The 27959-nt window shown below is 39.8% G+C and overlaps 2 protein-coding genes across 2 annotated transcripts in view; both read right to left on the minus strand.

The window, feature by feature from the left end:
- Positions 1-3601: 3601 nt before the first annotated feature.
- The window catches only part of LOC145409908 (putative glutamate receptor), a 117604-nt gene continuing 93246 nt past the window's right edge, over positions 3602-27959 (minus strand). Inside the window, exons 6-11 of the mRNA XM_080280174.1 lie at positions 6863-7163; positions 5400-5620; positions 4733-4913; positions 4366-4465; positions 4047-4176; positions 3602-3775 (exon numbers count right to left, since the gene is read on the minus strand). Of these exons, the coding sequence (XP_080136300.1) occupies positions 3602-3775; positions 4047-4176; positions 4366-4465; positions 4733-4913; positions 5400-5620; positions 6863-7163 (1107 nt within the window). The remainder of the gene's footprint in view (positions 3776-4046; positions 4177-4365; positions 4466-4732; positions 4914-5399; positions 5621-6862; positions 7164-27959) is intronic.
- LOC145409806 (uncharacterized) lies at positions 7625-12803 on the minus strand. The gene is made up of 9 exons (XM_080280113.1): positions 12620-12803; positions 10986-11084; positions 10015-10139; positions 9497-9613; positions 9058-9293; positions 8814-8942; positions 8333-8491; positions 7905-7995; positions 7625-7663 (listed from the first exon to the last, which is right to left on the minus strand). Exons 1-9 carry the CDS (start codon positions 12801-12803, stop codon positions 7625-7627), a joined length of 1179 nt encoding a protein of 392 aa, XP_080136239.1.

Consider the following 27959-nt stretch of genomic DNA (forward strand, 5'->3'; position numbering starts at 1 on the left):
CGTGACAAAATCTTCCACAGGAGTACTCACTAATGTTTAATAATATCCAGCTCAATCCTGCATCATGCTTAAACATACTTGGGGTTTCATTCTGTCGGGACTTATCTTAGAAAGATCATACTACATCTCTTGTAAAATCTGCTTCCAAGAGGTTAGGTGTGCTAAGGCGACTCCATACCATCTTTACCCCTCCACAGTTGTTGATTTTATAAACGGGTTTTATCCACCCGTGGGTAAAGTACAACTCTCAAGTGTGGGGAGGCTCCCCACATATAGCTCTTCTCAAAAAGGTGGAATCAAAGGCTTTTCATCTCATTAACTCTCCTCCTCTTACTGGCTCCCTTCAACCTCCGTCTCTTCGCTGCACTGTTGCCTCTTTATCTCTTTTCTGTTGCTACTCCAATGGTGACTGCTCCTCTGAAGTGTCTGCTTGCATCCCTCCACTTCTACGACAGGCACTTAGCACCCCTCTAGCAATAAACTCCAATCTCTTTTATGTCCAACTTTCTATTGCAGGAGTTAGTTGTTACTCCCAGTCCTTCTTTTATGCAACAGGTCATCTCTGGAACTGTCTCCCTGTCTTTATTTCCTACTTCCTATAATGTCCAGTCTTTCAAACACAGTGTGTCCAGGCATCTCGAAATGAACGGATCTTGAATTTGGCTCTCTGTTGTACTTTTTTTTTTTTTTTTTTTTTTTTTAGGAACAGTTTGCAGGCTCCTGGTTCTGGTTCCTTCTTCCTTACATCACTTTTCTGTCGAACTCTCTATTGCAAGAGTTAACTGTTACTCCCAGTTCTTCATTTACGAGCTGGTTAACTGTGGAATTGTCTCCCTCTGCCTGTACTTCCTACTTCCTATGATCTCCAGTCTTTCAAACGCAGTGTGTCCACACATCTGGATATGAATGGACCTTGAATTTTGCTCTCTGTTTTGTTTTTTTCTTTTCTTGGAAGGAACGGTTTGCGGGCTCCTTGTCATTGGTTTCTTCTTCCTTGCATAGAAAAAAAAGTAATACACATGTATCCATTATATACAAAAATATTGATAAATCTCATATACAATATATGTATACAAATAGCAAGAACACTACATATACCTGATTCTTAATACAACTGACTACTGTAGACTTGCCATTGTATTCCTATCGTATTACCATTGTACAAATATATGTATATGTGTGTTATACATACATAATTATGCTACTGTATTATATCACTACTACTGTATACGTTAGGTTTTTACAGTGTTATTATGTCTTTAGAATATGATAATGAATACCATGTATTGTACAATACCATGTATTGTACAAATATATGTATATGTTTGTTATGCATACATAAATATTCTGCTGTATTATATCGCTACTACTGTATATGTTAGGTTTTTACAGTGTTATTATGTCACTACACTATGATAATGAATACCATGTATTTACTCAAATGTTTGTTCAGTATATTTATAACAATGGATCACATTGCTATATGTTTTGTAACATTGTAATATTGACTTATGTCATAGGTACGACACTTTGGCGTGACCGAGCAATATAGAAGCGTTAAAAAAGTTATAGCATTCATAATTTTGTAACAGTTGTTAACATGTAACAATATGTAATAGACAGTTAGTTATGTCCGAGTTATCCAGGAAGAGGTTAGATACACTTCCCCGTAGCCAGACATTCAAGTATCCCAAACACCAGATGAAGTCAATGATCAAGTGACGGAAACCTGCCCAACGCATACGTCACCAAGCCGGAAGCACGCACACACACACACACACACACACACACACACACACACATGACCGAGCTGGAAGCCTGGGCATTAGATTTATATCCCGAAATAACACTTAGGATCTGAGAGAGCCAGGGAAGAAGGAAGGCGAAGGAGAGTAACAGCTAGAGAGAGTGGGAAGGCGGCAACCTGCACAAACTGTCCCTGACAATACAACGGATGACTTCAAATTCAATAATTTTTCCAGTCAAGCAACTGTCTCATAGTAAATCTCCATCGACCCCAGTCTTCCTGTTCATCACCTCACCTCACTTACAAAACGAAGAGATAGAAAGAGAAGGCCAACCCTGAAGTTCCCCTACAACGTCAACATTATTCTTTCCCTCCTCTTATGTCTCTCCGATTGACCAGACAAGATAATAAACCTTCTCTCTATAATAAAAAGATCAAGGCTACATATTTGTGACATCTGGTTACCTTTGACACAAATTGTGTAAGTGAGTAGGAATAAGTACGTTCCCATGACTGACAACAGCAGAGTGCCACAAACCTGAGAACAACACAGTGCCACATGACTCACAGTCAAGGTCCTGAGGCAAATGTGGTGAGAGTAGTACTCTTACAGCCTGGAGCAGCAGATGAACAATGAAGGCTGAGTGGCTTCTGCAGCCTTTTTATAACCACTGGCACCCACTCTATACCGACCCCTCCCTTCACACCACATCAATCAGTGAACACCTTCTTCTCCCCTCTCACCACACCAGTCAGTGAACACCTCCCGTTTCCTCACACCACACCAGTGAACACCTTCCCCTTCCCTCACACCACACCAGTGAACACCTCCCCCTCCCCTCTCACCACACCAGTCAGTGCGCATCGTCTCACCAGTCTATCTCACCAAATTATTAAACTGTTCAACAGAATAGGTAATTAAGTTTATTTTACGCCATTTAAAAGTTAGGCTGGTGAAGAAATGGTGATCTAAGATATCTCACAAGAACAACTCCTTCAGTGGCCGTAATCATACCATAAAATAGTCATTTTCCATAGTAATTCTTCAGTACTGTAAAGAGATTTATGTAGCCAGTAGTTTAGAAAGCTTATGTGATAACTGTTTGTCGGTAGGAAATGTGTACAAAGACACAACTATCTTCCTAGTTCCGTCTAAAGAAAATTTAAACCTGGCGAAATACAATGATAACCCTGTCCCTACTAGTGAGAGAGTGAAACGGTTCGATTTATCCGCCGTATATTCGTCAAACTTATGGAAGATACTTGTGTCTTTGTCTGTACAAAATAATAGAATAAGTACATACACACATTATTTCTTTCCCAGGAAAGACGGAAATAGTTCACCTGGGAGAAACATTAACATTCAAAAATTTCAGAAATTATGTCAGGCGACCCTGATACAGTTAAGAATTTCATTTAGGCTCGTACCAGGCAATTTTGCCCTGTCAAGAGTCAATGGGTTATGCACTTTTACCAAACTTTAACTGATTTTAACTTTGGGTCATTGGCATCAAATATTTTCATATCAGTCATCTTATTTCTGTTTTATAGTTTAAAAGTCAGACAGATTATACCCCTGTTGCAACTAGTCTCATAATCCGGAAGTATACACGACAAACCACTGACTTTCCTTCAAGATTCGGATTATATTTACCTACATACTTAATGAGAGGTGAATACTGACCTCCAGGAAAACAAACAAACATTACAGTGAATGACAATTGGAGGATCTGTCATGCTTTGTATTAATATCAGTGTATTTGTTAATTAACCAATAAATTTGTTACTTCTGCGTTGTTACAAGTTTGGAAGCTTGAAGTGAAGTATGAATTTCATTAGAAATTGTCGTCAGTACTAATAAAGCGCGTGGCCAGCGGTGGTGGTGGTGATGGTGGTGATGATAGTGCTGTGTGTGTCTTGGGTGTCCACCTGGCCCTGCTTCTCCCACTTGGCCCAACTACACATCTGCTCCATCACCAACACTACCACGGCCATTAGAAACCCACATCCCCACACCACAAACATGCCCTGAAAATGAGCAGTATTACATGTAGGGTCGTAATCCTTTCCTTTATCAACTAACACACAATATTCCATTAACATCAGTAAACTAAATCCTACGTAGGGAAAAGTGACATGTTTAATGCAGATCATTAGTGATGGTTGCAGTAAATTTACAAATAAAATTTACAGTTATATACTTAATGCAAAGTTTTCAAACACGTATGGAAGTTAAGAAGTAAAATCTAACAAACTAGTGCTTTTCCAGGCCATCCAAGAAGTCCGTGGCAGGACCTACCCACAGGTTGCTGAGTGAGAAGGCAGAGGTGACGGTGATGATCCTGGGTGGGTTCTTGCAGGTGCTGGAGTTGGGATGTGAGAATTTCATCCATTTATCATACAGGCCAGATTCCACCAATGAATAAGCCCTGTCTTAGAAAATAAAGTGGTTAAAACATTATATTCGTCATGCCAGTCAATACCTACCATAGTAATTATTTCTCATACCTATTTCGACTTCGATGTAGATATCAAGTATTTTCAAGTTCTTTGTAAAAACACACAGGACTATTTTTATCTTTAATATTTTAGCTACTGACAAACTGCTCATTTCTTACATCTTATTCAGTCTTGGCATAAGAGGGCTGTTCTTTTGGGCCAGCATGGCTAGAGGAGTGGTCAGGTAACTGCTCCGGGACACATAAAAATCACAGGTACCTGTCAAAGTATTTAGTGATGATAAAGTGATGGGACTATTATACTGTTAATGAGAATAAAGTAGTCCTTCTTGAAAAGGGTTTTAAATTGCCCTTTGTCTAAAAACAGGCAGTGATTTTCATTTAAAATTCTTTCTAATTACTCACGTTGAATGAAGCCCCTCCCCTCACTGACATGAAATTCAGCACAGATATGCTACATTTTTAGCACAGACTAGAAAGGTATGGCCATAAATAATTCTAATGAACATGACAACCACATTATAACCTGTGCGAGAAAAGCTCCTTGGCAATACGAGGTTATAGAGGATGTCCTGGGCAAACACAACATGACTGCCATCCCGTACAATGGTCTCCAAGCTTTGGGGTACTGCAGTGTACAATCTGTAAGCCACTCGTTCTGTGCCTGTCAGGTTCCCCAGCTCGCAGAGTGGACCTGACTTGGCCGTCTGAAGTACAGAAGGCTGTCAGTGATCCTCAGCTTTACTGAAAGCTTTTGATTACATAATTAGGTGAATCTTAGGAAAATCATTTGAACTTTCTGTAACACATAGTAGTTGTGAAGCTGTAGCAGATAACAATTACCCCTCCAGCATAATGTGAAAATAATTGGCGGTCAGGGTTTGGAAGTACATGAACTGTTCAGAACAGGGGCCAACTGTAAGTTAACTGCTTGTTCTGCGAATACTGAAGGACCGATAAAAAACACTTTTGCCAGTACTTTCCTGAATGAATGGTCTTCGCAGTAGGGCATTCTTTTATCAATAAATGTCAGTAGCTCACAGAACACTCTGTGAGTGACTAGACACTGTTTCCTGCAGTACTGGTTTGGCTAAAAATATCTTGAGTTGCTTTATTGACAACCTAAACATTCTTGAACACTGAACAAAAAATAGTACATGATTTTCAATTACATTACAAAAACAATTGCATACTTTAAGATAGTGGACGATCAGTGTGTTCTGGACAAGAATTATTCCAAGATTAGACTTGTCAAGAACGTCATCAAGTCTCTGGTATGGTTGGTCGATGTATCTGACCGCCAGGAGGGACATGAGGTTGCCGACATAACTCTGTGTCAGCACAACCATCATCAGCATCCACATCCCCAGCATCACACGATCCCACCACCACCGACTTTTAGTTCTCTGTAAATCTGTTACGACAAAGAGAACTTAGTAACACAGAATAGAGATCCCAACAGTAGTTGATGGCCTGCCATGTCTAATACTGAGAGCTTTTTCCCTGTAAAATTATTAAGCACTTGATATAGTTTAACATTTTCAAACTGAGTGGACATCATAAATCAAAACAGAAAAGTGGCTTTTTTCCATGCCTAGAAGAAATGATTTACTTCGAATAATACCAGTGCACTAGCCTAATTAAACTGTGCATAACCTTTAAGTGTCCTAAATTAACTTGCATTCCGTAAGTTAATATCAAATTACTGATACCTTGAAAAGGCTAAACTACAGCCTATAGTTTTTTGCATAGATTCATTTCAAATCGGGGCTTTACTAAGTTTATCAGATGGACTAGATACATGTGACATTTTGAATTCTCTGGACAAATCAAAACACGGACAGGTAAAGTTTCACAAGTACCTTGATTTATTTTCTTATGTTCAGGGAAATTAAGGTAAATTATGTTATTACTGCAACAGTTTGTAAATTATAACCTGGTAAAACATCAGAATTGCAATGAAATATAAAATATCCTCTGAATTTCAATGAAAGATAGATTTTTTTTTTTTTTTGGGGGGGGGCGTTAGGCCACTCATCGGATGTCCCACTTGACTAAGCAGATGATTATTTAGATTAACTTGAGAGAGTTTTCTTGTCACATCAATTTGCACCATGCTTTCTACTTTCACATCGGTAAGTTTTCTATGTTTTTAGTTTCGAATATCTAGTTGCTACTTGCAACCGAGCTGCAACAAGTTATAAGCTGCAAAATGTTTTAAAGTGACAGTGAAATATAACTTCTTCACATGTGTCTACCAGCCATTTTTTATTGGAATTCCGATATTTTACCAGGTTAGATTTTACATAATGTTGCACTAATGAAATAATTTACCTTAATTTACCTGAACATGGGGCTAAAAGTCAAGGTACTCCTGGAACCTTACCTGGACGTATTTAGTTTTGTCCCGCGGACTAATAATTTCACACTTATCCTGGCCATTAGATGATCTTTGTAAGGCGCCGTTTTTTTTTTAATCGATGCAGATAACTATACATAACATTTTATTTGGGCAATCTTTTCATCAAATGGTTACTGAAACCCATAAAATAAAAATGATTTAAAATGCATTGTTAATAATGAATGCAATCGGACAACAAATCAGCTGCCAGTAGGCTTATCTCTTCTCAGAACATATCAAATAGGCTATAGTTACCCTCTTGCAGGAGAACGCGCAGGCAGTTAAAGATGTTGGCGTCTGCGCTCCCTGGTTCTTGTGTGTGGGCAGGAAAGCAGAAAGGCAGAAGCAGCATCACTGAGCACACAACCAACAGTGCTATTAACAAAGTTGCCCAAACAATTGGAGAAAGAGGTAGTACGAAGCCCCACGGGTTCGCCTCAGGACGACCAAGGGCAGCGAGAATATAGTACCCACCCATGAAAAAATATGCAGAGTATTCCATCCACTGGCTTCTACTAAAATCCAGTAAAATTGGTCCAGGGGTGAACTCCACTTGCTGAAATGTATTGTCGGGGTAAATGTATCAAATGAGAATAGAATACCTGTCAGGATATACCTTCGAGATGTCTATTCTGTACCAACCCTTAACCCTCTCTGTGGTGCCACTTCACAATTCTGACGCCATACCCTCCACATGATTATTTTAAGCAAATACCAAATACCAGATAAACAGTTTTCTATTTACAAAGTTAAGCAGGACAGAGGTAGCTAAAATAAATATCTTAAAACTGTTTCCCAGTTAAAATTAGTGGCAGTTTGGTTGAGTAGGTTGGAGTGTTGCTTGAGAATATGTTGTACTGCTTTTAAACTAGGAGTGGAGAAAATAATAAACAAAATTTCACCTACAAAGGTCAGGGAGATTCGCAACAACAGACATTCATAATTTATGTATCAATGAGTGTGGCAGTTGTTACCACGATAATCCAGCGAGAGAGCAGTGAGCAACAACTCTTCATTCTAGACATCTAGCAGATGACTGACAGCGAGAACAATAACCTGAAAATTGTTTTATGAATAACCCTGGCTGGATCTAATTGGCAGAAACTGGCACGACTGATTGCGTCCGAACATAAGATCATTTTCTTAAAATAATGGTTGTAGCAGTACTTCGAAGAAGCATTAAAAATAAAGACTGACATATATTTTGAATCTGATCCTTTTTCTACCATATTCTTTTACTCAGTTTAGGAATTACTAGTATATAAGTTTATAAGAATGATTCAATGTAGTAACTCACCTCACGTGTGATTAGTCCCAGCATGCCAGACCAAGTCCCATCACCCTTCTGCAGACCCCAGCTTTTGTCAGGGGATCTCAAGTATGTGTACCTGTCAAAGGGTTTTGAAAGCAGTTACAATAAAATATTTTATTTACCATTAGGTCCTTGTTGCAAACTGTCGTTAAAACGAACTATGGTTCATACTGTAAGTGGTTTTAAAGATTATCAGAACATCTCCTTTGCGATTCTTCTGAATACTATAACTTAATGTCACCTTGTATATTATTGATGCAAACTATTCCCATACAATACTAATATAAATAACACAGGAGAATGCTGAAGTGTGATTTGCACCATAATTCAGTAATTAAGAAGTGCTATGAAGTCTTTTACGACATCCAAGAAAACAGCTGCGTATATAAGAATGTGTACAACCAATAGCTCACGTAAAGTTCGTAGCCGTGGACAGTACTTCCATGATATACCCGGCTGCACCGGTAAAACTAAGCCGTTTGCTGCCAGGTACCGTTGGGTCGTCTACCATGACCGCCGACTGCGAAGGGAACTCCTCGGCTGTCACCATCACATGTGGTCGGTGGGGGAACCTGCAGCAGGAGGTTGAGGCCTGATGCGGCCATGGACTACCCTTACAAAAACCGGGCATGCCTTCCAAAAACTACTGTAAGCACTTGCTAATCAAACAGGTACAGTGAAAAGGTCAGTGGCTTTTCATCCTGTATTCTAGCATTCAAATTATGTAAGATATATTATAGATGCAATGTTGTCCATTATACCAGCTTACCGCATCCACAGTCACATTACGTGAAAAATGATGAACTCTGCTATATTTTTAACAAAGACATTATGATAAAACCATTCATATATTATTTCAAGGATCGTCGAGAGTTACAGACAAAAAGAGCTTACCGTAAAAATTTCTTGGGAAAAAGATTTGGTGGGAAGACTAGACTTAGATTTTGGTCAGTGGTCCACGATGCTACCTGTAAAGGCCGAGTTTCTGGATCAGTGAAGGGTAGCCATGAGAGCACTCTGGTCCTGTTGACAAAAAATGAAAAGATAAGAAAATAGATAAATATGAATAAAGCCAATGTATCAAGTTAAGGGATATCACCTCAACTAAGAGTTCTTATCCACAGAAAATTTTTACTACCTAAGGACTGGTGAAGCATCGTCAACAACAGCGAGTAGAGCGCTGGTGCGTGATAGAGTCTTGTGAAGGTGGTGGAGGGTGTGGAGACAATGGAGAGGGAGGCGAGTGAAGGCGAGTAGCCTCGTTGTGTACACCGACAGGAGATGGTTCTTGAAGGAGAAGTCAGCGAAGGCAGAGAGGAAGGTTGGGTCATCGCTCACTACCACCACCGTCACCCACCACGACGCAGCAAGAAGCTAATGTCAAAAAAGTTATCAACAAACCGTTTGAGTTTTCACCTCATTACTCTTAATAGGTCTGCTTATAATCTGTTTTTGTTATTACTCACACACACACACACACACACACACACACACACACACAAACAAATGTCCTTAGTCTGCCTCCCATGTTATTGTATCAGCCTTTACGTGCTGTAGCCACTTACCCGTCGACTTACCCCTCGAGCAGTGGCGATAGCCTGGGAGAGGTTTTCACGGGTCATGTTGGCGTTTTGTTCATTATTTGTCACCCCGAACACTCCGACTCCCCACGGAGCTTGTAGGTCAGTTAGATCCTGAAAAAGAATGCATGGTGATGATTTGTACCCATTTAACGCCTCTGACTCCAGTCAATGTAAAGCGCGTAACAATGAATGCATCTTGAATTTGGCTGATATTCTTTGGAGAGAACGTTTTTGCAAGTTCCTGTCCTTGAAAACATCTTCCACAACAGCTGACTTTATGTTACCTAGAGCCATACAGTTCCATATCAGCACTTCCATAGGTCAGCCACATTCACCTGCCAAGCTGAGATAAGATTCAGTCTGTTCTTAGGATCTGTACCTGAAAATTTGTGAAGTAGTGTATCTGTTACATATCTCAGGGATAATTCTTATTTTTACTGTATATTCCAGACTAACTTCCTTAATCCATTTTAGAAATGCTCAACGTTTGCTGAATGCTAACACTGACGCACTTGCATCACAGAGAACGCCCATGGAGAGTCGTCTGTCACCAGCATGATGGAGGAGCGGGAACACTGCTCTGTGGCCAACATGACATCAAGTGCTCGGCGACTGTCCAGCGATCCTCGAGTTTTATCTGACAAATACAAAGATGAATTTACAGTAAGTATAGAGGTAGGGCACTCAATAGGAAAATGCAGTACCTGTGTATGACTGGTATTATTAACTGATCTTGAACCTCAGAAGGATTGTCAAATTCTAGATATAATTGTCAGATTATAGCCAGAGGGCGAATCCCCCTACCTAGGACCAATGGACCATATAGGTCTGGAAGGCAATGAAAGAGATCGCTACATCACTCACCAGCAATACGATACCATGGTTCAGGCTCGAACTGCCAACCCTATGGTCGTGAAATACGAGCGCTACAACTGAGCTATTCTAACCCCAAGAAGAATACACCAACACATGCCAATTTCCCAAGAAAATATTAAAGAATATATATTTGCAATATGTAGAATGATCTATATTGGTACATTCACAACACGTAGCATTCTCTTTTATCCACTGAAATGTCGTGCAAAAGAATTTTGAATGAAGAACACATACTAAAATTTGTTGATCTTCGGGTATGCATTTCATGCTTGATTAGGCAGTAGATTACAGTTAATTAGGCAGCTTTGGTATGGAAAAGCAAACTTTTCAAATTGGTATTTCCCGAAACGAAGCACTTCTTTTACATTAAAATTGTTCTCATCCTTCATTTTTCTCACAGCTCAAGAATACTTTTTTTTTTTTTTTTAATGGAATCGAGACCAAGAAGAGCAGGTTTATCTGTACCAGATGACAGTAAATAATCTGAAATAATTACATACAATCCAAAACATCTGTTTTGATTATACACATTGAGGTAAGCTAAGACAGCAATAATAAAATGATTAATAACGTCGATTCCCTTTGATTAAACCTAGGGTAAACTTGCCTGAGGTATGAGGCAGGCGGGCGTGTACCAGAAGGCACGTAACTCCCAGACTTAGCCACAATGTCCCTGCACCAGCCGCCATCACACCACCATAAACTTCTAGAGAAAAATTTCTGTGTATAAATAGTGTTGTATGTTTTGTACAGTTACTGCATGTTAAGGACCTATATTCTTTGGACAATGTAAGACAGAGAAAAGTATCGACAAGACACCCATGGTGTACTAAGCACTGAACTGTTGTACAGCCGTTTAAACAAGTGGGTTACAAAACTCAGAAACTTACCACAATTTTTACTGTTTATTTTAACAAGTATTTTATGTGGCCAGGATGCACTGAAAGTGCAGATCTCATCGGCAGCTAATATTTTCACACATATGATGCTTTGTGCGTGTGTGTGTGTGTGTGTGTGTGTGTGTGTGTGTGTGTGTGACTCGTACTCGAGTCTTAATCAGAAATGTAAACCACTGAGTTTTCAAACGTGACCCCAGTTTTGTTGTTTTATGTGGAACATCTACTTGAAGACAAGAAAATTCATTTTTAGTTAATGTTAAAAGGAATGCGTGGAAAATCTGGCTATTGTTTTCTCAGCAGTTTGGGAGACAGTGATTTGGGAGCATTTGAAGATTAGAAGACCCTCCCTATACCGAATTAATTGGGGGAAACCCGATCTATTTGGGAGAATGTATTTGACAAGCCTGTCTGTTTCATACGAAGCCACTTCTCCCGTCGTGTAAGATAATCTACATGGTAAGAAGTAAGGGAAGAAAGTGGTGCGATGTTACAGGTGAATGAAAGTCACATTGCAGTCTTTATAGTATTTATTTTTATCAGTTTAAGAAAACTTGAATGTCAGTTTAAAGACTGGTATGTAAAAAATTAACATTGAAATTAAGAATCAGGCAAACCAAAATGAGCTATAATTTAAGACGTACACAGCTTTCTTAATTAACCATGACATATTCGGTCCCGTCCTTGCAAGAAATCTAAAACATAGGTTTCCATGAATGTAAGCGGGATAATTAAAAGGAATGTGTGACAAACACCTTAACTTACTGGTACATAAATGTAACAGCAATTTTTCCAAAGAATGATCAGCTGTAATTATCCTAATTCACAAGATAACTGTCTAATCTTGTTAAAGGCTATCAAACTGTCTGGGCACACTTTTTTTTGGTGATTCTATTTACATTCAGATCAACTGAATGACAAATTAGCCCTTTATTAACAGGAACTAAAGTTATTGTAGTTCACATTTTGATACCGTTCTCATGTCTTCTACTTGAGTGTTCTTGCCGTGGATACATCATATTTCTTTCGTTATGAGGTCCTCGTTTGGGTAGAAGCCTATCTGATTCTGTTCACTGGGGTATTTCAAATTTTTAGCAGTTTCCAAAGCTAAATATGGATAGGAATAATATTTCTACGAAAGCGTTCTTTAGTCCGCCATTGTGTGAAGCTCAGCAGTAATTTAGATTAGGATACTCAATACATCCACAGTTATGCTGAAACGCTGAATGTACTGTTCTGCGATTCATGTCAAATATGCTTAATCCATCAGAGTGGAGTGCTAGAGGATGCCAGGTTTTGATCCGGTTATGAATGATTTTGCATTGTTCTTCCCCTTTAGGTCTACCTGAGCGCTGCCTGTTCTCAATGTGTCCCTCCTGCTTCCACCGATTAAGCCACCTGCAGACTGTGGTGACGCTACACCCGGTTACCCTAGCTATGGCACGAGCTGACAGGCCCCCCACCCACATCCAGATAAAGCTGCTGCGTTCTGTCAGGGAGGTTGATCGGCATGACCGGTGTGCTCCCATGTTCTGAAAATTATTCGACAAAATATGCAACTTTGCTGCATAGATGACCATATACAGTATATTCACTAAAAGGGCGATAAGAATACTGTTAACATGGCTTTCACATACAATTCTATGTTACCATTGAGGGACATCTACAACTCCACTTTAAGCAAATCATTGTGTCTGGTGCATTATGCGAGATACTACAGTTTGAGTGTCAACGGGGTTGGCGGGGGAGGGAAGGTATGTGATGTTGAATATTCAGCTATAACTGTTTTATATATCACAAAATCATAGACTTATTCCAAGCAACAGCCAATATTTGGGGGAGGCTGTGGCTGAATCGGTAGAGAGGCGGCCTGCTGTCCTGACGGACCCAGGTTCGAATCCCGGCTGGGGCAGGGGACAGCTTAAGGATTTGAACTTCATAAAAAGCAGACTTTCCTAATCTACCAGATGATCCGCCGAAATGTCGTAAAAATACCCCCGCTAATACTAGTACACCAGTCCTGTATGAGACAGCCCTAGCGTGTATTCAATACGAACGGTGGGTGTTAACGCCGAAGTGGTGACATGTGGAGGTGTAGGAGGACTACTGGGCCTTGGGATAGGCTACTGCCCCTGAGATATAGGCCCTGAAGCCTTTGCCCAGAGTCGGATATATATATATATATATATATATATATATATGATATCATTAGAATTCTAGTTAAATGTATAATACCACCTGGAGACTGCTGTATCGAATTTCAGAGGGCAGTTTGGTAGCAAATATAAGTTTCACTCTCCCATACGAAACTGCATAATCTCATTATATTGAAGCCATATGCTTATTGCACTGTACTATAAAATGCTTAGTCAAAAAACTGTACTTGAGTTTTGCCATTACATCTTTCTTTGACATCACAATCTAAGTTTCTGGAAAATCACTGAGGCAAGCAGTGAAAACTCTCAGTTTCCTTCAGCAGTACCTCTTGTGTATGAAGTTTTTCACTATGTATACGAGCCAGTCGGAGGTTTCGTATCGTAACTCTTTCAATATGGCACGTTTTCCCCAGTTATCGACAGTGGAATATAAATGGACTTCCTGTCTGTTCTGTTTAATGATCCGCAGCTAATGAACTACTTTGACGACTAGTTTGCATTTATTATGGAACTAGAAATTAATTGTCAGTGGCTAAGTTTACCAAACGCCAGTTATCTCTGGGAAATGGAAAATACAACTGTGAATCATTCATCCGATTATGATCATAGAAGATCTCATTTGGAAAAGTAAGCTACACAGTAGTGTAAATGTGACAGAGATTACTAACACCGACCTACTGCTTATGGTTACTTAACAGTGTGCCACATGACTCACCATTAGGGTGTGGGGGTGCAGGTGAGACTGGAATGGGACCAACAGCTTGAAGCAGCAGCTGAGCACTGAGTGGAGACTGGTCTTCTCCGACCCTTTATGGCCAGTGAACATCTCCCCCTCCCCTCTCACCACACCAGCCAGTTAATACCTCCCCCTCCCTTCTCATCACGCCAGTCAGTGAACATCTTCCCCTTCCCTCTCAACAGTTCTGCTAGTGCACATCTATCTCACCAATCTATTTCATGAAATTATTAAATTCTACAACTGAAACAGTAATAGATTTTTATTTTTTTACAATTTACATATTAGACTGCAGTAGAAATGCTGACATAAGATATCTCAAGCAAAACTTTTGCTGTAGCCCATACCTTAAAATAATCATTGTCCTTAGTAATTCTTCAAGTAGTGAAATTTGTGTCCTATTAATCTTTGTAGTCATAGTGTAACTCTAGCAAATCCGTAAAGCCATGATATATGCAGCCAGTAGTTTAGAAAGCTTATGTGATAAATGTTTGTCATTAGAAGATAGGTGAAAAATAATTTGAAAAGCATAATTATAAAGTCATTTTTTTTTCCTAACTACTGAAAGACCTTGGAAACAACGTCAAGTGATTCTGATACGGTTAAGAATTTCATTCTGACTAGTAACAAAATATTTTGTTCAGCAGAGAATCAAAGGGTTATGCACCTTTACAAAAAGTCAATGATTTTATCTTTGGTTTATTGGCATGAAATACTCTCATATCTATCATGTAATTTCTCTTTTATTATTTAATGGTCAGACAGATCATACTCTTTTTGTATCTTGCCATCATACTTCAAATATTTGTTAATACATTTGTTTTGGGAAATGATACAGGGGGGATGCAGCCATCCATGAAAAAAATATATATATATCACGGTGAATGACACTGCAAGGATTTGTCATTCGTATTAAAATCACTATGTATTTACCAATTAAGCAATATTTTTATGACCTGTGCATTGTTATAAATTTGAAGGCTTAAAGTGATGTATGAATTTCATACGAAGCTTGTGGTTAGTATTGGTGATATGTGTGGTCAGAGGTGGTGGTGGTGGTGTGTGTGTCTTCAGTGTCCACTTGGCCACGCAATCCCCACATGGCCCCACCACACATCTGTTCCACCATCAGCACCACAACGGCCACTTAAAGTCCAACCCCCAACACCACGAACATGCCCTGAAAATGAGTAACATGAAATGTAATGCTGTAATCCTTCCCTTTATCAACTATCCCACAATATTCCATTAACATCAGTAACCTAAATCCTATCTAGGGAATAAGTGACATGTTTAATGCAAATGTAAATCTGTAAGATTTATTATTACATATTTCACACAAAGTCTCTTAGCGCATAGGGTAGTTAAGAAGTAAAATCTAACAAACTAGGGTTTTTCGAGGCCATCCAAGAAGTCCTTGGCAGGACCTACCCACAGGTTGCTGAATGAGAAGGCAGAGGTGACGGTGATGATCCTTGGTGGGTTCTAATTGAAGGTGCTGGAGATTCGGATGTGAGAATTTCACCTATTTATTATATATGCCAGATTCCACCAGTGTATAAGCCCTATCGAGGAAAATAAAACTGTTTTAAGTATTATGTTCGACACATCAGTAAGTGTATGCGATAACAATAATTTCTCGGTCCTTTTCGATGGTGAAGTAATTATGAAGTATTTTCACTTTCTTTTGGGTAAGAGCAAACACACATGACCACCGTTTTCTACATTATTTAGTTACTGGCAAACAGTTCTGTACTTACAGCTGATTTAACCTTGGCATAAAGGGGCTATTCTGAGCCAGCATGCCTAGACGAGTGGTGACGTACCCGCTCCGGGACATGTAAAATTCACAAGTACCTGTCAAAATATTTACTGATGATGTAGTGACAGGATTATTATGCTGTGAATTAGAATAAGGGAGTCATTATTGAAAAGAATTACAAAATGCCATTTATCAAACGCCAGAGCAATGATTGATATTTAAAATGCTTTCTAATTAAACAAGCCAAATGAGCCCCTTTCCCTACTGACATGAGATTTAGAGTAGATATGCTACATTTTATAGTACAGATTTCTAGAAAGGTATGACCATAAATAATTCTTATGAACATGACAAATACATTAGAACTTGTGCGGGAAAAACTCAGTGGCATCATGTGATTATAGATGATGTCCATATCAAACACGGCATGACTGCCATCCTGTACAACGGTCTCCAGGCTTTGGGGCAATTCAGCAAACGATATGTAAGTCACTCGTTTTGTGCCCATCAGGTTCCTCGTCTTGCAGGGTGGACCTGACGTGGCCGTCTGAAATGCAGATGCTTGTCAGTAATCCTCAACTGTACTGAAAGCTTTCGATTACATAATGAGGTAAAACTTAGGAAAACTATTTGATTCCACTGCACATAGTAGTTGTGAATATTTACCCGATAATTACTTGTATGGCATACCTTGAAGATAAGTGGTGATTAGGACTGGGACGTCAATTGGCTGTTCAGAACAGGACACACCAGTAAGTAATTTGCTTCCTCTACAAGTATTGAGGGACTGATTTAAAAAAAAATAATGTTTTGTCAATAGTTTCCTGATGGAAAGAATGGTTTTAAACGTATGCCATTCTGTTGCCAATGAAATATTAAAGAAGTGAATAGAATGCTTCATGAGTGATTAGACACTATTTCATGTAGTACTGGTTTGGCTGTACATAACCTGGGTAGCATTTGTTGACGGCCTAAAAATTCGCTGGCACTAAACAAATAATGGTAAAATAAACCCTCCACTTACCATTCCCCGCTAGACCGAATTTAAGACTTAATGAACACTTTAAGGTCACCGGAAGAACAGTCGTACATACCGGATACCGGCATTCCGCAAATGGGAAAAAACACGCAGACCTTCCAGACAATTTGAGCTATCACATCAAATCAGACTGCCTCCCATGCCAGGAGTGACTCAGAATGCAGTTGCCAACTTTCTGAAGGCGGGTTTTCTTACCTGTTTGGGCGAATCAAGAAGAAGTGCTGTGACAAGGGTGTGAGTATGGGCCAAGTTAGTGTAAAATGGGTATACTTTTCATTTTTAGTACTTGAAAAAGCTATTTCACTCCTTAATTTCCTTTGATTTTTTTTTTTATAAACAACAGAACGGAGGAAGGAAAAACAAGTGAGTAAAAAAAATAATCCATAGACCAGATTACTGGTGTCCTCTGTTCATAAAATATCTGTAACAGTTAGACCTGAACAGTTGTGGGTTGAAATTTGGAGGAAAACAACTCTGGGGAAGCGAGTTCCAGAGAGATGCAGTTCGGGGAATGAAAGAATTCTGATAGGCAGAAGTTCTGCAATATGGCTGAGTGACATTCCAGTCATGAGCGCTACCAGATGCCCGTGTAGCACGAGGGAAGGCATGGAGAGGTGGCACCATGGACGCAACTTCGTCTGAGCATTTGCCAAAAAAATATCTGTAAATTAATGCAAGGGAGGCAACATTCCTTCTTACTTGCAGGGGAGGTAGTTTATATGTAATGGCAGGGATGTTAATGATTCTAACAGCTTTATTTTGAATTTTGTCTAGTTGTCTTAATGCAACCTCTCCACAACCATTCCACAAGGGTGAGCAATATTCAAGATGAGAGCGCACATGACTCTTATAAATTATAGCTAACTGCTCATCGACGAAGAAGTTACGGACTTTGTACAATAATCCAAGTTTCTTTGAGGCGGTTTTAGCAAGTGATCTGACATGAGAGGTCCAACTGAGGGCACTGTTAAGTGAGACACCAAGAATTTCAACACTTTTGGAGATGGGAATATTAGTAGCACTGAAGGTAATGTACGAATCTGGCAATATCTGTCTATTAGTAAACTGTATATATTTAGTTTTACTAGCATTAAAAGAGACAAGGTTGTTTTGTCCCCATTCACTGATTGTAGATAGATCTTGATTTATGGAGATGGCTGTACTGAGTTGAGAGGTAGACATATTAGACTTTGTAAATGGATGTCTGAGTGTGAATGAACTATGTAGTGTTGAGTCATCTGCATATGAGTGAATGGGATTGTGGGTGACAGATAAGAGATCATTAATATGAACTAGAAATAGGGTTGGCGCCAGAACTGATCCCTGCGGCACGCCGGCGTTAATTGAGTGGAAATTGGAATATACATCATCTACTTTTAGTCTTATTTTCCTGTCACTAAGATATGAAGAAATCAAAGGAACAAAAGACGTTAGTCCAATGCAAGGGAGTTTGGACAGCAGGGGACAGTGCCATATTCTGTTGAAAGCTTTAGAGATATCAAGAGCTATTGCATGAGTTTCTCCAAAAAGATCAGTTGATTGATGGATGGTATGAGTTAAGAGATTGAGTATGTCAATGGTGGATCTTTCGTGGCGAAAACCGTATTGTCTATCACTAAATAAGTTGTTGGATTCAAGATGTTTAACAATGTGCTTATTAATTAAAGTTTCAAATACCTTACCAAGAGAAGATGTGACAGCTATTGGTGTGTAATCAGAGAGGTCAGAGGAACTTCCTTTCTTCGGAACTGGGTGGATATTGGCTTGTTTCCATGAATTTGGGAATAAAGAAGTACGTATGCATAGTCTGAGTAATTTAGCTAGGACAGAGGCAAGTTCAGGGGAACACTTTTTCAAAACAATTGGCGGAATTCCATCTGGGCCTGGAGCTTTGTTGGTAGGTAAAATGTCTAGGATGGAATTTACGTATCTTGTCTGTATTTTAAGTGGGCAATTTCGGGAGAATCAAGTTTCAGTACTGGGACATTCTGGCTGGTATCGTCCCCTCTTCAGAGGAGGACTATCGAACTCTTGCAGATTATCAGCTTTATCAGACTGGGCTTCCCCCCAGTTGTTCGTGTATAAATAGGGTTTACTGTAAATGACTGCCAACTACATGACAAAAACAACTCCTCACTTTAGGATACTGGATGATCAAAGTGCTCTGAACAAGAATTATCCCAACGTTGGAGTTGTTACGAACGTCATCAAGCCCCTGCCAAGGTTAGTAAAGATTGCCAGGAGGGACATGAGGTTGCCAACATAGCTCTGTGTCAGCACAAATATCATCAACATCCACACCCCCAGCATCGCACGATCCCACCACCACCGACTTTTAGTTCTATTTATAGCTGTTATGATGATAAAGAATATGTTAACACATAATTGAGATTCTGATAGCAGCTGATGGTCAACCATATTTAATAATGACTTAGCCTCTTTGCTGTGTGAGTGTGAAACACCCAATAAAATGTATCTTTATCAAACTGATTGAAGATTATAAACCAAAAGAAAAAACTGGCCTTTTTTTCCATGCCTAGAGGAAATGATCTACTTCAAACGTAACAAGTACACTAACATATCCATGTAAAATCCTTACGTTAAATATCCTAAGTTAACACTGCCTTCCATATGTTAATGTCAAATCACTGATAGCTTGAAAAAGCTAAACCAGGTACCTTCTTGCAGGAGATCGCGCACATAGTTAAAGGTGTTAGCATCTACGCTGTCTGGTTCTTGTGTGTGGGTAGGAAAGCAGAAAGGAGGGAGCGGCATCACAGAGCACACGGTGAACAATGCAATTAACAAAGTTGCCCAAACCACTGGTGGAAGAGGCACTAGGAAACACCACGGGTCCTGTTTAGGATGACCACTAGCAACTACAACATGGTACCCACCAATGAACATATATGCAGAGTATTCCATCCACTGGCATCTAGTGAGATCCAGGAAAAATGGTCCAGGAGTGAGCTCAGCTTCCTGAAATGTTTTGTCACAGTAAATAAATCAAAGAGTAAAATACCTGCCTGAGTATACCCTCAAGCCTTAACGCTCTCTATGGTGCGACTTTATATTACAAATGCCATATCCTCCACATGAAGATAATACTTATACAGATATCAAATATCAGATAAACAGTTTCTAGCGTACAACGTTATACAGAGCAGAAGTAGCTAAAATGTGTATTCTTTTGTGTACGTCACGGTTAGCAAGTGTGACAGCTTGGTTGGGTGGGTTGGAGTTTTGCTTGCAGATATGTTGTATTGTTTTTAAGCTAAGAATGGACAAAGTAATAAATCAAACTTCAGCTACAGTGGTCAAGGAGATTTCCAACATTAAAGACATACTGGTATGTATGAATAAGTATGGTAGTTGCTACTCTGATACAACCCAGGTAAAGAGCACTGAACAACAGCCTTGTCTTTTAAAGAACTAGGAGGCCATTGACAGGAAGCACAGTTTTTCACTCAGAGAAGATCCACAGCCTCATTACAGTTACCAGACAATATTATTTTACGAAATTCCTGGACACAACAGTACAGTAGGTTACTCAGTGTTCGCCACTAACAGACTAATTCATATAATATCATTAAATGATATGGAGGGGTTAAGGATGATGAGCATAATGGAGACAGGTTTCTGGAGTCTCCTGCCTTAATCTTCATCATGCGGTTTTTAGTGTTCATTGAATTCTCTGCAAGCCCCAGCTGTTGTCCTGGGCTCTCAAGCATGTGTACCTGGCAGAGAGTTTTGAAAGCACTTACAAAGTATTTGATTTATCAATAGGTCCTCGTTCCTTACCGCCATTAAAAAGCACTATGGGCCATACTATAAATGGCTTTAAAGATTATCAGAACACCTCTTTTGCGAATCTAATGAACAATTACACCTTAATGTCCTACTGTATGTTATTGATGCAGACTCAGTCCATACAATAAAAATATTAATAACACAAAAGAATACTAAACTGTGATTTGCAACATAATTCAATAAGGAACAAGTGTTACGAAGTCTTTTACCACTTCCAAGAAAACAGCTTTTTATATAAGAATTTTTTTTTCTTTTTATGCTAGGAAGAAGGAACCAAAGGCCACGAGCCCACAATAATCGTTCCCTCCAAGAGAAAAACAAAATACAATAGAGAGCCAAATTCAAGATCCGATCATTTCGAGATGCCTGAACACACTGCGTTTCAAAGACTGGAGATCATAGCTAGCAGGAAATACAGACAGAGGGAGACAGTTTCAGAGCTGAGATGTTGCATAAATGAAGGAATGGGAGTAACGGTTAACTCTTGCATTAGAGAGTTGGACAGTAAAGGAGAGAGAGTTTGTTACTAGACGGGTGCTATGCACCCGTCGAAGAAGTGGAGGAATGTAAGCATACAGTTCAGAGGAGCAGTGACCATTGAAGTAGGGATAGAAAAGAGGTAAAGATGCAACAGTGCGGCGAAGAGACAGAGGGTGAAGGGAAGCAGTAAGAGGAAGAGAGTTAATGAGACGAAAAGCCTTTGACTCCACCCTATTGAGAAGACTCAGTAGTGATGTATTGGATGCCTAATTTTAGAGCTCCGCGGAGGTGGAGGCGAAGCCGGATATCTGTTTCTCATAAAATGCGGTTGCGGGTAGAACTGCGAGGTTAAGATATTAATTTTTGTGGACGCAGACACAACTGTGGATTATTTTTATCTCAATGTCCCCGGTTGTGGACGCGGACAGATTTTTTTTTACACATATTACAGTACATTTATGCAGTTAAACAAAGAGCGAGAGGAGTGAAAGAAAGAATATAAAAGCGAAAAATAAATTAGAGAGATACAATAAAAGAAGTGAATACTGTATATCTTTTGATAAATTTATAACTTTAAAGAAATAACAAAACTCTGAGAAATAGTATTGGCTTTAGTCCAGATATGCCTATATATTAACATAGCACGTGTAACTATTGTGAGAGAGAGAGAGAGAGAGAGAGAGGGTGGAAGAGAGCTAATAAAGAAAACAGAAAGAGGAACAGGGACTGGTAGGTGAGAAGAACGGAGAGGAGAGCTGTGGATGAAAGAATTATGACAAAAAGAAAATGGAAAAATATTGGATGGGTGGAGATCAGCAACCTCTGCGGTTCTTTGACGCGGAGGCGGATTATTATGCGGAGGTTTTATTATCTGAAAACGGGTGACGGATAATGATGTGGAGCTTTTGTTGTTTGAAGACGCGGACGCGGATAGTGATGCGGACGTTGTTTTCACTGCTGAGGCTTCACGGAGGCGGAGGTGGAGGCAGATATCCGATACATCACTAAGCTGTATGTGAGGAGCCTCCCCACACATGAAAGTTGTACTCCACACGGGGGCGGATAAAACCCGTGAATAGAGTCAACAATTGTGCAGGGGAAATGAAGGAACGGAGACAGCTTAGCACACCTAATCTCTTAGAAGCAGATTTTAAGAGAGATGTAACATGATCTTTCCAAGATAAGTCCCGAGTGAATGAAACCCCAAGCATATTCAAGGATGATGCAGGATTAAGCTGAATATTATTAAACATTAGTGGGTACACCTGTGGAAGATTTTGTTGGGTTGATAGGTGTAAGAACTGAGTCTTTGATGCATTAAAAACAAGATATAAGATATGAGCCAAGTCAGACATTAGGTGTGCCATAGCCTCATCCTTTGTTTGTTGAAGTAACTGCTGAGATGGACGTTGCAGGAACAGCTCACGTAAAGTTCAAAGCCTTGGACAGTACTTCCATGATAAACCCCGCTATACCCGTAAAAGCAAGCCACTTGCCGACAGGTATCATTGGGTCGTCTACCATGACCACCGACTTTGGAGGGAACTCGTCGGCTGTCACCAGCACATGGGGGCCGTGGGGGAATCTGCAGCAGGGTGTTGTAGTCTGAATCAGCCGTGGACTACCTTCACAATAAATGGAGCATACCTTCCGAAAACTAAGCACCAGCTAATCAAACTGGTACAGTAAAGAGGTCAGTGGCATTTCATCTTATGTTTAGGATTCAGATTATGTACCGTATTGATATATTATACATGCAGTGTTGTCCATTATATATATGTATATATATATATATATATATATATATATATATATATAAATATATATATATATATATTTTTACGGAACAGAGAGAGATAATGAACAATTCAAGTGAGAATACTAAAATCACTACTGTATATATATATTTTTTGTTACGGAACAGAGAGAGATAATGAACAATTCAAGTGAGAATACTAAAATCACTACTGTCCCGCAAAGTTCCAGGTTCAAAACAAAAGAGTTAGGTAAAATTACAAGTTAAAGTTTAATTCTCAAACTAACAACTAAACATTCAGGACTCATAAGGATAATGTAATAGCAAAACAGGTTACATATATGGTTAACTGCAATAGCCTCTATTAACACGAATTTAGCAAGAACAAATTTATCTAAGTCAGCCCTGATAAATGAGAAAACCGGATAATGCTCAGTTAAAGCAAGATATATTATTACAGATACAAAATATTACTAACACTGGCTGACAGGAAAAACTTTACATGAATCACAAAAACCTTACCAGGCCTGCGAACCAACGCCCCAGGCCATACAGTACAAGAAAAATGGCAACAACACTTATACTCAAGTTATACAGCAGCTAGATGGCTGGAGACTTCCTGAGCACTCACAAAAATAATAATACACTATACAGGGGAGGACAGAGATGTGAAGAAAATGAGGAGTAGATCTAAGTGGCAATTAATGCCGAGACTGAGCTCATTATATAGGGGCTGACAGAGCTTGATACAACTTGCAAGAAGGATGCGGAAATGAAGGCACAGGGGAGGAAGAGTTGACAGTCCTGCTCTGAACAACAGAAAGAACGACTTACTCTACTATAAGGGGGAGAAGGGGGGAGTGAGGTAGAACACGCAAGCCTGGTCACTATGGAAGCCACGAAGCGAATCGTGATCAAACATGCAGCATACTGTACGTTAGAATTATACAAAGGATGATGAAATCATAGGCTATGTAACACCTCCCCCCAAAAAAAAAGAAATTTACAAAGGAAATTTCGTATTACTCTAAAACAATCTGTCTAAAGTCTAGATAAGCAATCTGCAATAACATTTTCCTTCCCCTTGACATGTTGTATGTCTAATGAATACTCCTGAAGAAGTAAACTCCATCTTGTCAATCTCTCATTTTTATCTTTAAACCTACTAAGGAATTTCAGTGGGTGATGATCGGCATAAATGACTATGGGGTCAAAACCAGAACACAAATAAAATGAAAAATGCTGTAAACCCAAAATCAAGGCCAAAAGCTCTTTCTCAATAGATGAGTAGTTCTTTTGAGGTGGAGTGAACTTCTTACTGTAATAAGATACAGGGTGTTCAATACCCTGATCATCCTCTTGCAGCAAAACAGCCCCAGCTCCTGTATCAATTGCATCAACAGCCATCTTAAAAGGCTTAGCAAAATTTGGAGTAGCGAGCACTGGCTGACTTAATAGGATAGCTTTAAGTTTACTGAAAGAGGATTCACAGTTATCGGTCCAGACAAATTTAATTTCCTTTTTCAGTAGGTCTGTAAGTGGTGATACAAGAATTGAAAAGTTAAGAACAAATCTCCTGTAATAACCTACCATTCCCAAAAATCTTTGTAGCTCTTTCCTACTTTTAGGTATGGGAAGATCACTTATAACCTGAACCTTAGCTCCTGGTGGTGCAACGTGTCCATCACCAATTACGTACCCAAGGTACTGAACTTTAGCATGACCAAACTCACACTTTGATAAATTGGCTACAAGATTAGCCTGAATCAAACGCTCAAGAAATTTACTGAGATGGCATAGGTGATCTTTCCAGTTGTCACTGAAGATTAATACATCATCAATATAAACAACACACCCTGCCAAACCCTCTGTTACAACATTCATGAGCTTCTGAAAAGTGGCTGGTGCATTCTTCATACCATATGGCATTACAGAACATGCAAAAGTCTTTCCTAGTGTTACAAAACATGAGATCTCCCTAGCACGTTCAGTCATAGGTACTTGCCAGTATCCCTTTAACAAATCAAACTTATTTATGTACCTAGCCTTTCCGATCTTGTCTATGCAATCTTCCACGCGACGGAGAGGGTAAGTGTCTGTTTTGGTTATCTGATTAACACATCTGTAATCGATGCAAAGCAGCTGTGACCCACCTGGCTTAGGGACTAGAGTGACAGGAGAACTCCACTTGCTCTGACAGGGCTCAATCATCTTGTAGTCCAACAGGTAGCCAAGCTCCTTCTGGATGAGAGGAACTTTCACTGGGTTCACATGGTAAGGAGGCAATTTAATTGGCTTTGTGTCTCCAACATCGACATCATGCATCAACACGGTGGTTCTTCCTGGAGTGGCACTGATCACTTGCGGGTACTCCTGCAGTAATGCCGAAAACTCCTCCCTTTCCTCGGGAGCTAGATGAGAAAGCTTAGTCTGGAGATTATTCATGATATCAGGATTCTTCCCCAAACTATCACTCAGGCTCATACTGCATGGGAGAACTTCACTTGCAGACTCGGGTGGAACAGCTACAGTGCAGACTGGGTTATTTTCGTCCCGCCTGTGATATAACTTTAACATGTTGATGTGACAAACTTGCTTGTTCTTTCTACGATCTGGTGTGGCGATGACATAGTTGACATCACTGAGTTTCTTCTCCACGAAATAAAGACCACTAAACTTACCTTCAAGAGGTTGCCCATGCACCGGTAGTAGAATCAAAACCTGATCTCCTGGCTGAAAGTGGCGTAACTTGGACTTCTTATCATACCAAGTCTTCATCTTCTCCTGAGCAGCTCTTAAATTCTCTCTCGCCAGCTGTAAAGCAGTGGACAGCCGTTCTTTGAACTTCATCACATACTCCAGCAGGTTGACGTCATCTTCCTCCGACAGCCAGCATTCCTTGAGTAGCTTAAGGGGTCCTCTTACTTCATGGCCAAACAGTAGTTCAAAGGGTGAGAAGCCCAGTGATTCATTTGGAGATTCTCTTGCAGCAAATCCAACGAATGGAATACCTTTATCCCAGTCTTTCTGATGTTCCAAACAGTATTTCCTGAGCATCGATTCGAGTGTTTGATGATATCTCTCCAGCACTCCTTGGGTCTGGGGATGGTAAGCTGAAGACGTGATCTGGGTGATGCCCGACTCTTTCAGAGACTGCTTGAAAACATTGGACATGAAATTACTTTCCCAGTCTGACTGTACCTCCTTGGGCAGACCAAACTTGGTGAAGAACCCTAGCATTTCCTTAATCACGTTCTTTGCTGAGATATTTCTATGTGGAATGGCTTCAGGATAACGAGTAGCCATATCAATCAGGGTCAACACATAAGAAAATGCTGAAGAAGTCTTAGGAAGAGGGCCCACAATATCCACCAACACACGGGTGAATGGTGCCTCAAAAGGAGGAGTGGGAACTAGAGATGCAACCGTTTCGGTCTGATTACACTTCCCCACAACTTGACAGGTGTGACAAGACTTACAATACCAGGAAACATCCCTGAAGATACCTGGCCAGTAGAAGTGTTTCAAAATGCGTGCCACAGTCTTCCTCACTCCAAGGTGTCCTGCCAAACTGGAATCATGAGCCACTCTAATGATATCCTGCCTACAAACACGAGGGATGACAACTTGATGTACAACCTCCCATTCACAGTTGGCTGATGCTGTTGGGGGTCTCCACTTTCTCATAAGTACTCCTGACTTTATATAATAAGAAGTAGAAGCACCAGCTGACTCTTCCCCACTGCAAGCAGAGTTAGCTAGACCTTTCAACTCAGGGTCAGCAACCTGCAACTCAACCAACTCTTGACGAGACAAATTATCAACACTACGGGGTACTGCCTCATCTGGTAAGTGGTCCAAATTAGCAAGAAAAGTGTCAGCTAGGATATCATCATCATCATCATCATTATCCTCTAAGTCACCAGTAACTTTAAACTTAGCCCTAGTGACAGCACAAGCAGAGAACACATCAGGGGTATTACAATCCTGGGTCGCAGTCACTGGTTCACTAGACAACTGAGGAGCTGAACTCACTTGACTTCCACCAATATCATTTCCAAGTAAGAAAGTTACACCTGACATTGGGAGTGTCTCAACCAACCCAACCATAAAGGAACCATTAACAAAACCAGACTCTAAATTCACTCTGCACAGAGGGACAGAGAAGTAATTATTCCCTACACCTTGTAAGATTACAGTTTCATCAGAGGAATTAACATTAGAGCCTAGAACACTGGTCAGCATAATGGATTGGCAAGCACCTGTATCACGATATATTTTAACTGATTTCCTGTCATTACTGTCCAGAGGACTTACAAAACCATCAGACAGGAAATTAGCGCATGAACTCTTGAGAGTGTCACCCACGTCACTAATCAAAAGAGGAGCTTCGTCATGAGAATTTAATTTACCCCTCAAACCAGGTTCAGTTAACTCGGTTAAAGAATTCTGGGAACTCTCAAGGGTGGACACTAGACCAATTGACTGAATATTTAAAGACTCCTTTTTGTTCACATCACGCTGTCTCCTGAAACATTTCTCCATAGTATGACCAAGCTTACTACAATAAATACATTTACTTTTCTGAAATCTAGAGGTGGAGCTGGTATTTTCTGCCTGAGAAACATCATCTTTGTTCTCTTTCCTGTTACCTGTACTCTGAGTAGAGGCAACGTACTTATTCTCAGCTTTCCTTTCTTTAGAATATCTCTTGTGAGTAAGAACATATTCATCAGCTAAATCTGCAGCATCACACAAATTATCTATTCTTTTCTCATCAAGATATAGGCTTACATCTTTATTAATACACCTTTTGAAGTCCTCCAGCAAAATCATCTGCTTAAATTTATCAAAATCAGAATTTACATTCTTAAATTTTTACCACTGTTCAAAAAGATCTTCTTTGATTTTTGCATACTCAACATGGGATTGCTTATCTTGCTTGT

This window comes from Coenobita brevimanus, chromosome 83 (genome assembly GCF_032717465.1).
Source record: "Coenobita brevimanus isolate Jiangsu-jjx chromosome 83, ASM3271746v2, whole genome shotgun sequence".
In the NCBI taxonomy this organism is placed as follows: Eukaryota; Metazoa; Arthropoda; class Malacostraca; order Decapoda; family Coenobitidae; genus Coenobita; species Coenobita brevimanus.

Excerpts from the sequence above, each read along its gene's own strand:
- LOC145409806 (XM_080280113.1), bottom strand. The coding sequence starts at position 12,803 with ATGGGAGCACACCGGTCATGCCGATCAACCTCCCTGACAGAACGCAGC. Across the intron at positions 8,492-8,813 it reads TTTCCCAAGAAATTTTTACG|GTTCCCCCACCGACCACATG; the intron begins GTAAGCTCTTTT and ends CTCCTGCTGCAG. Across the intron at positions 7,996-8,332 it reads TCCACGGCTACGAACTTTAC|GTACACATACTTGAGATCCC; the intron begins GTGAGCTATTGG and ends ACCCTTTGACAG.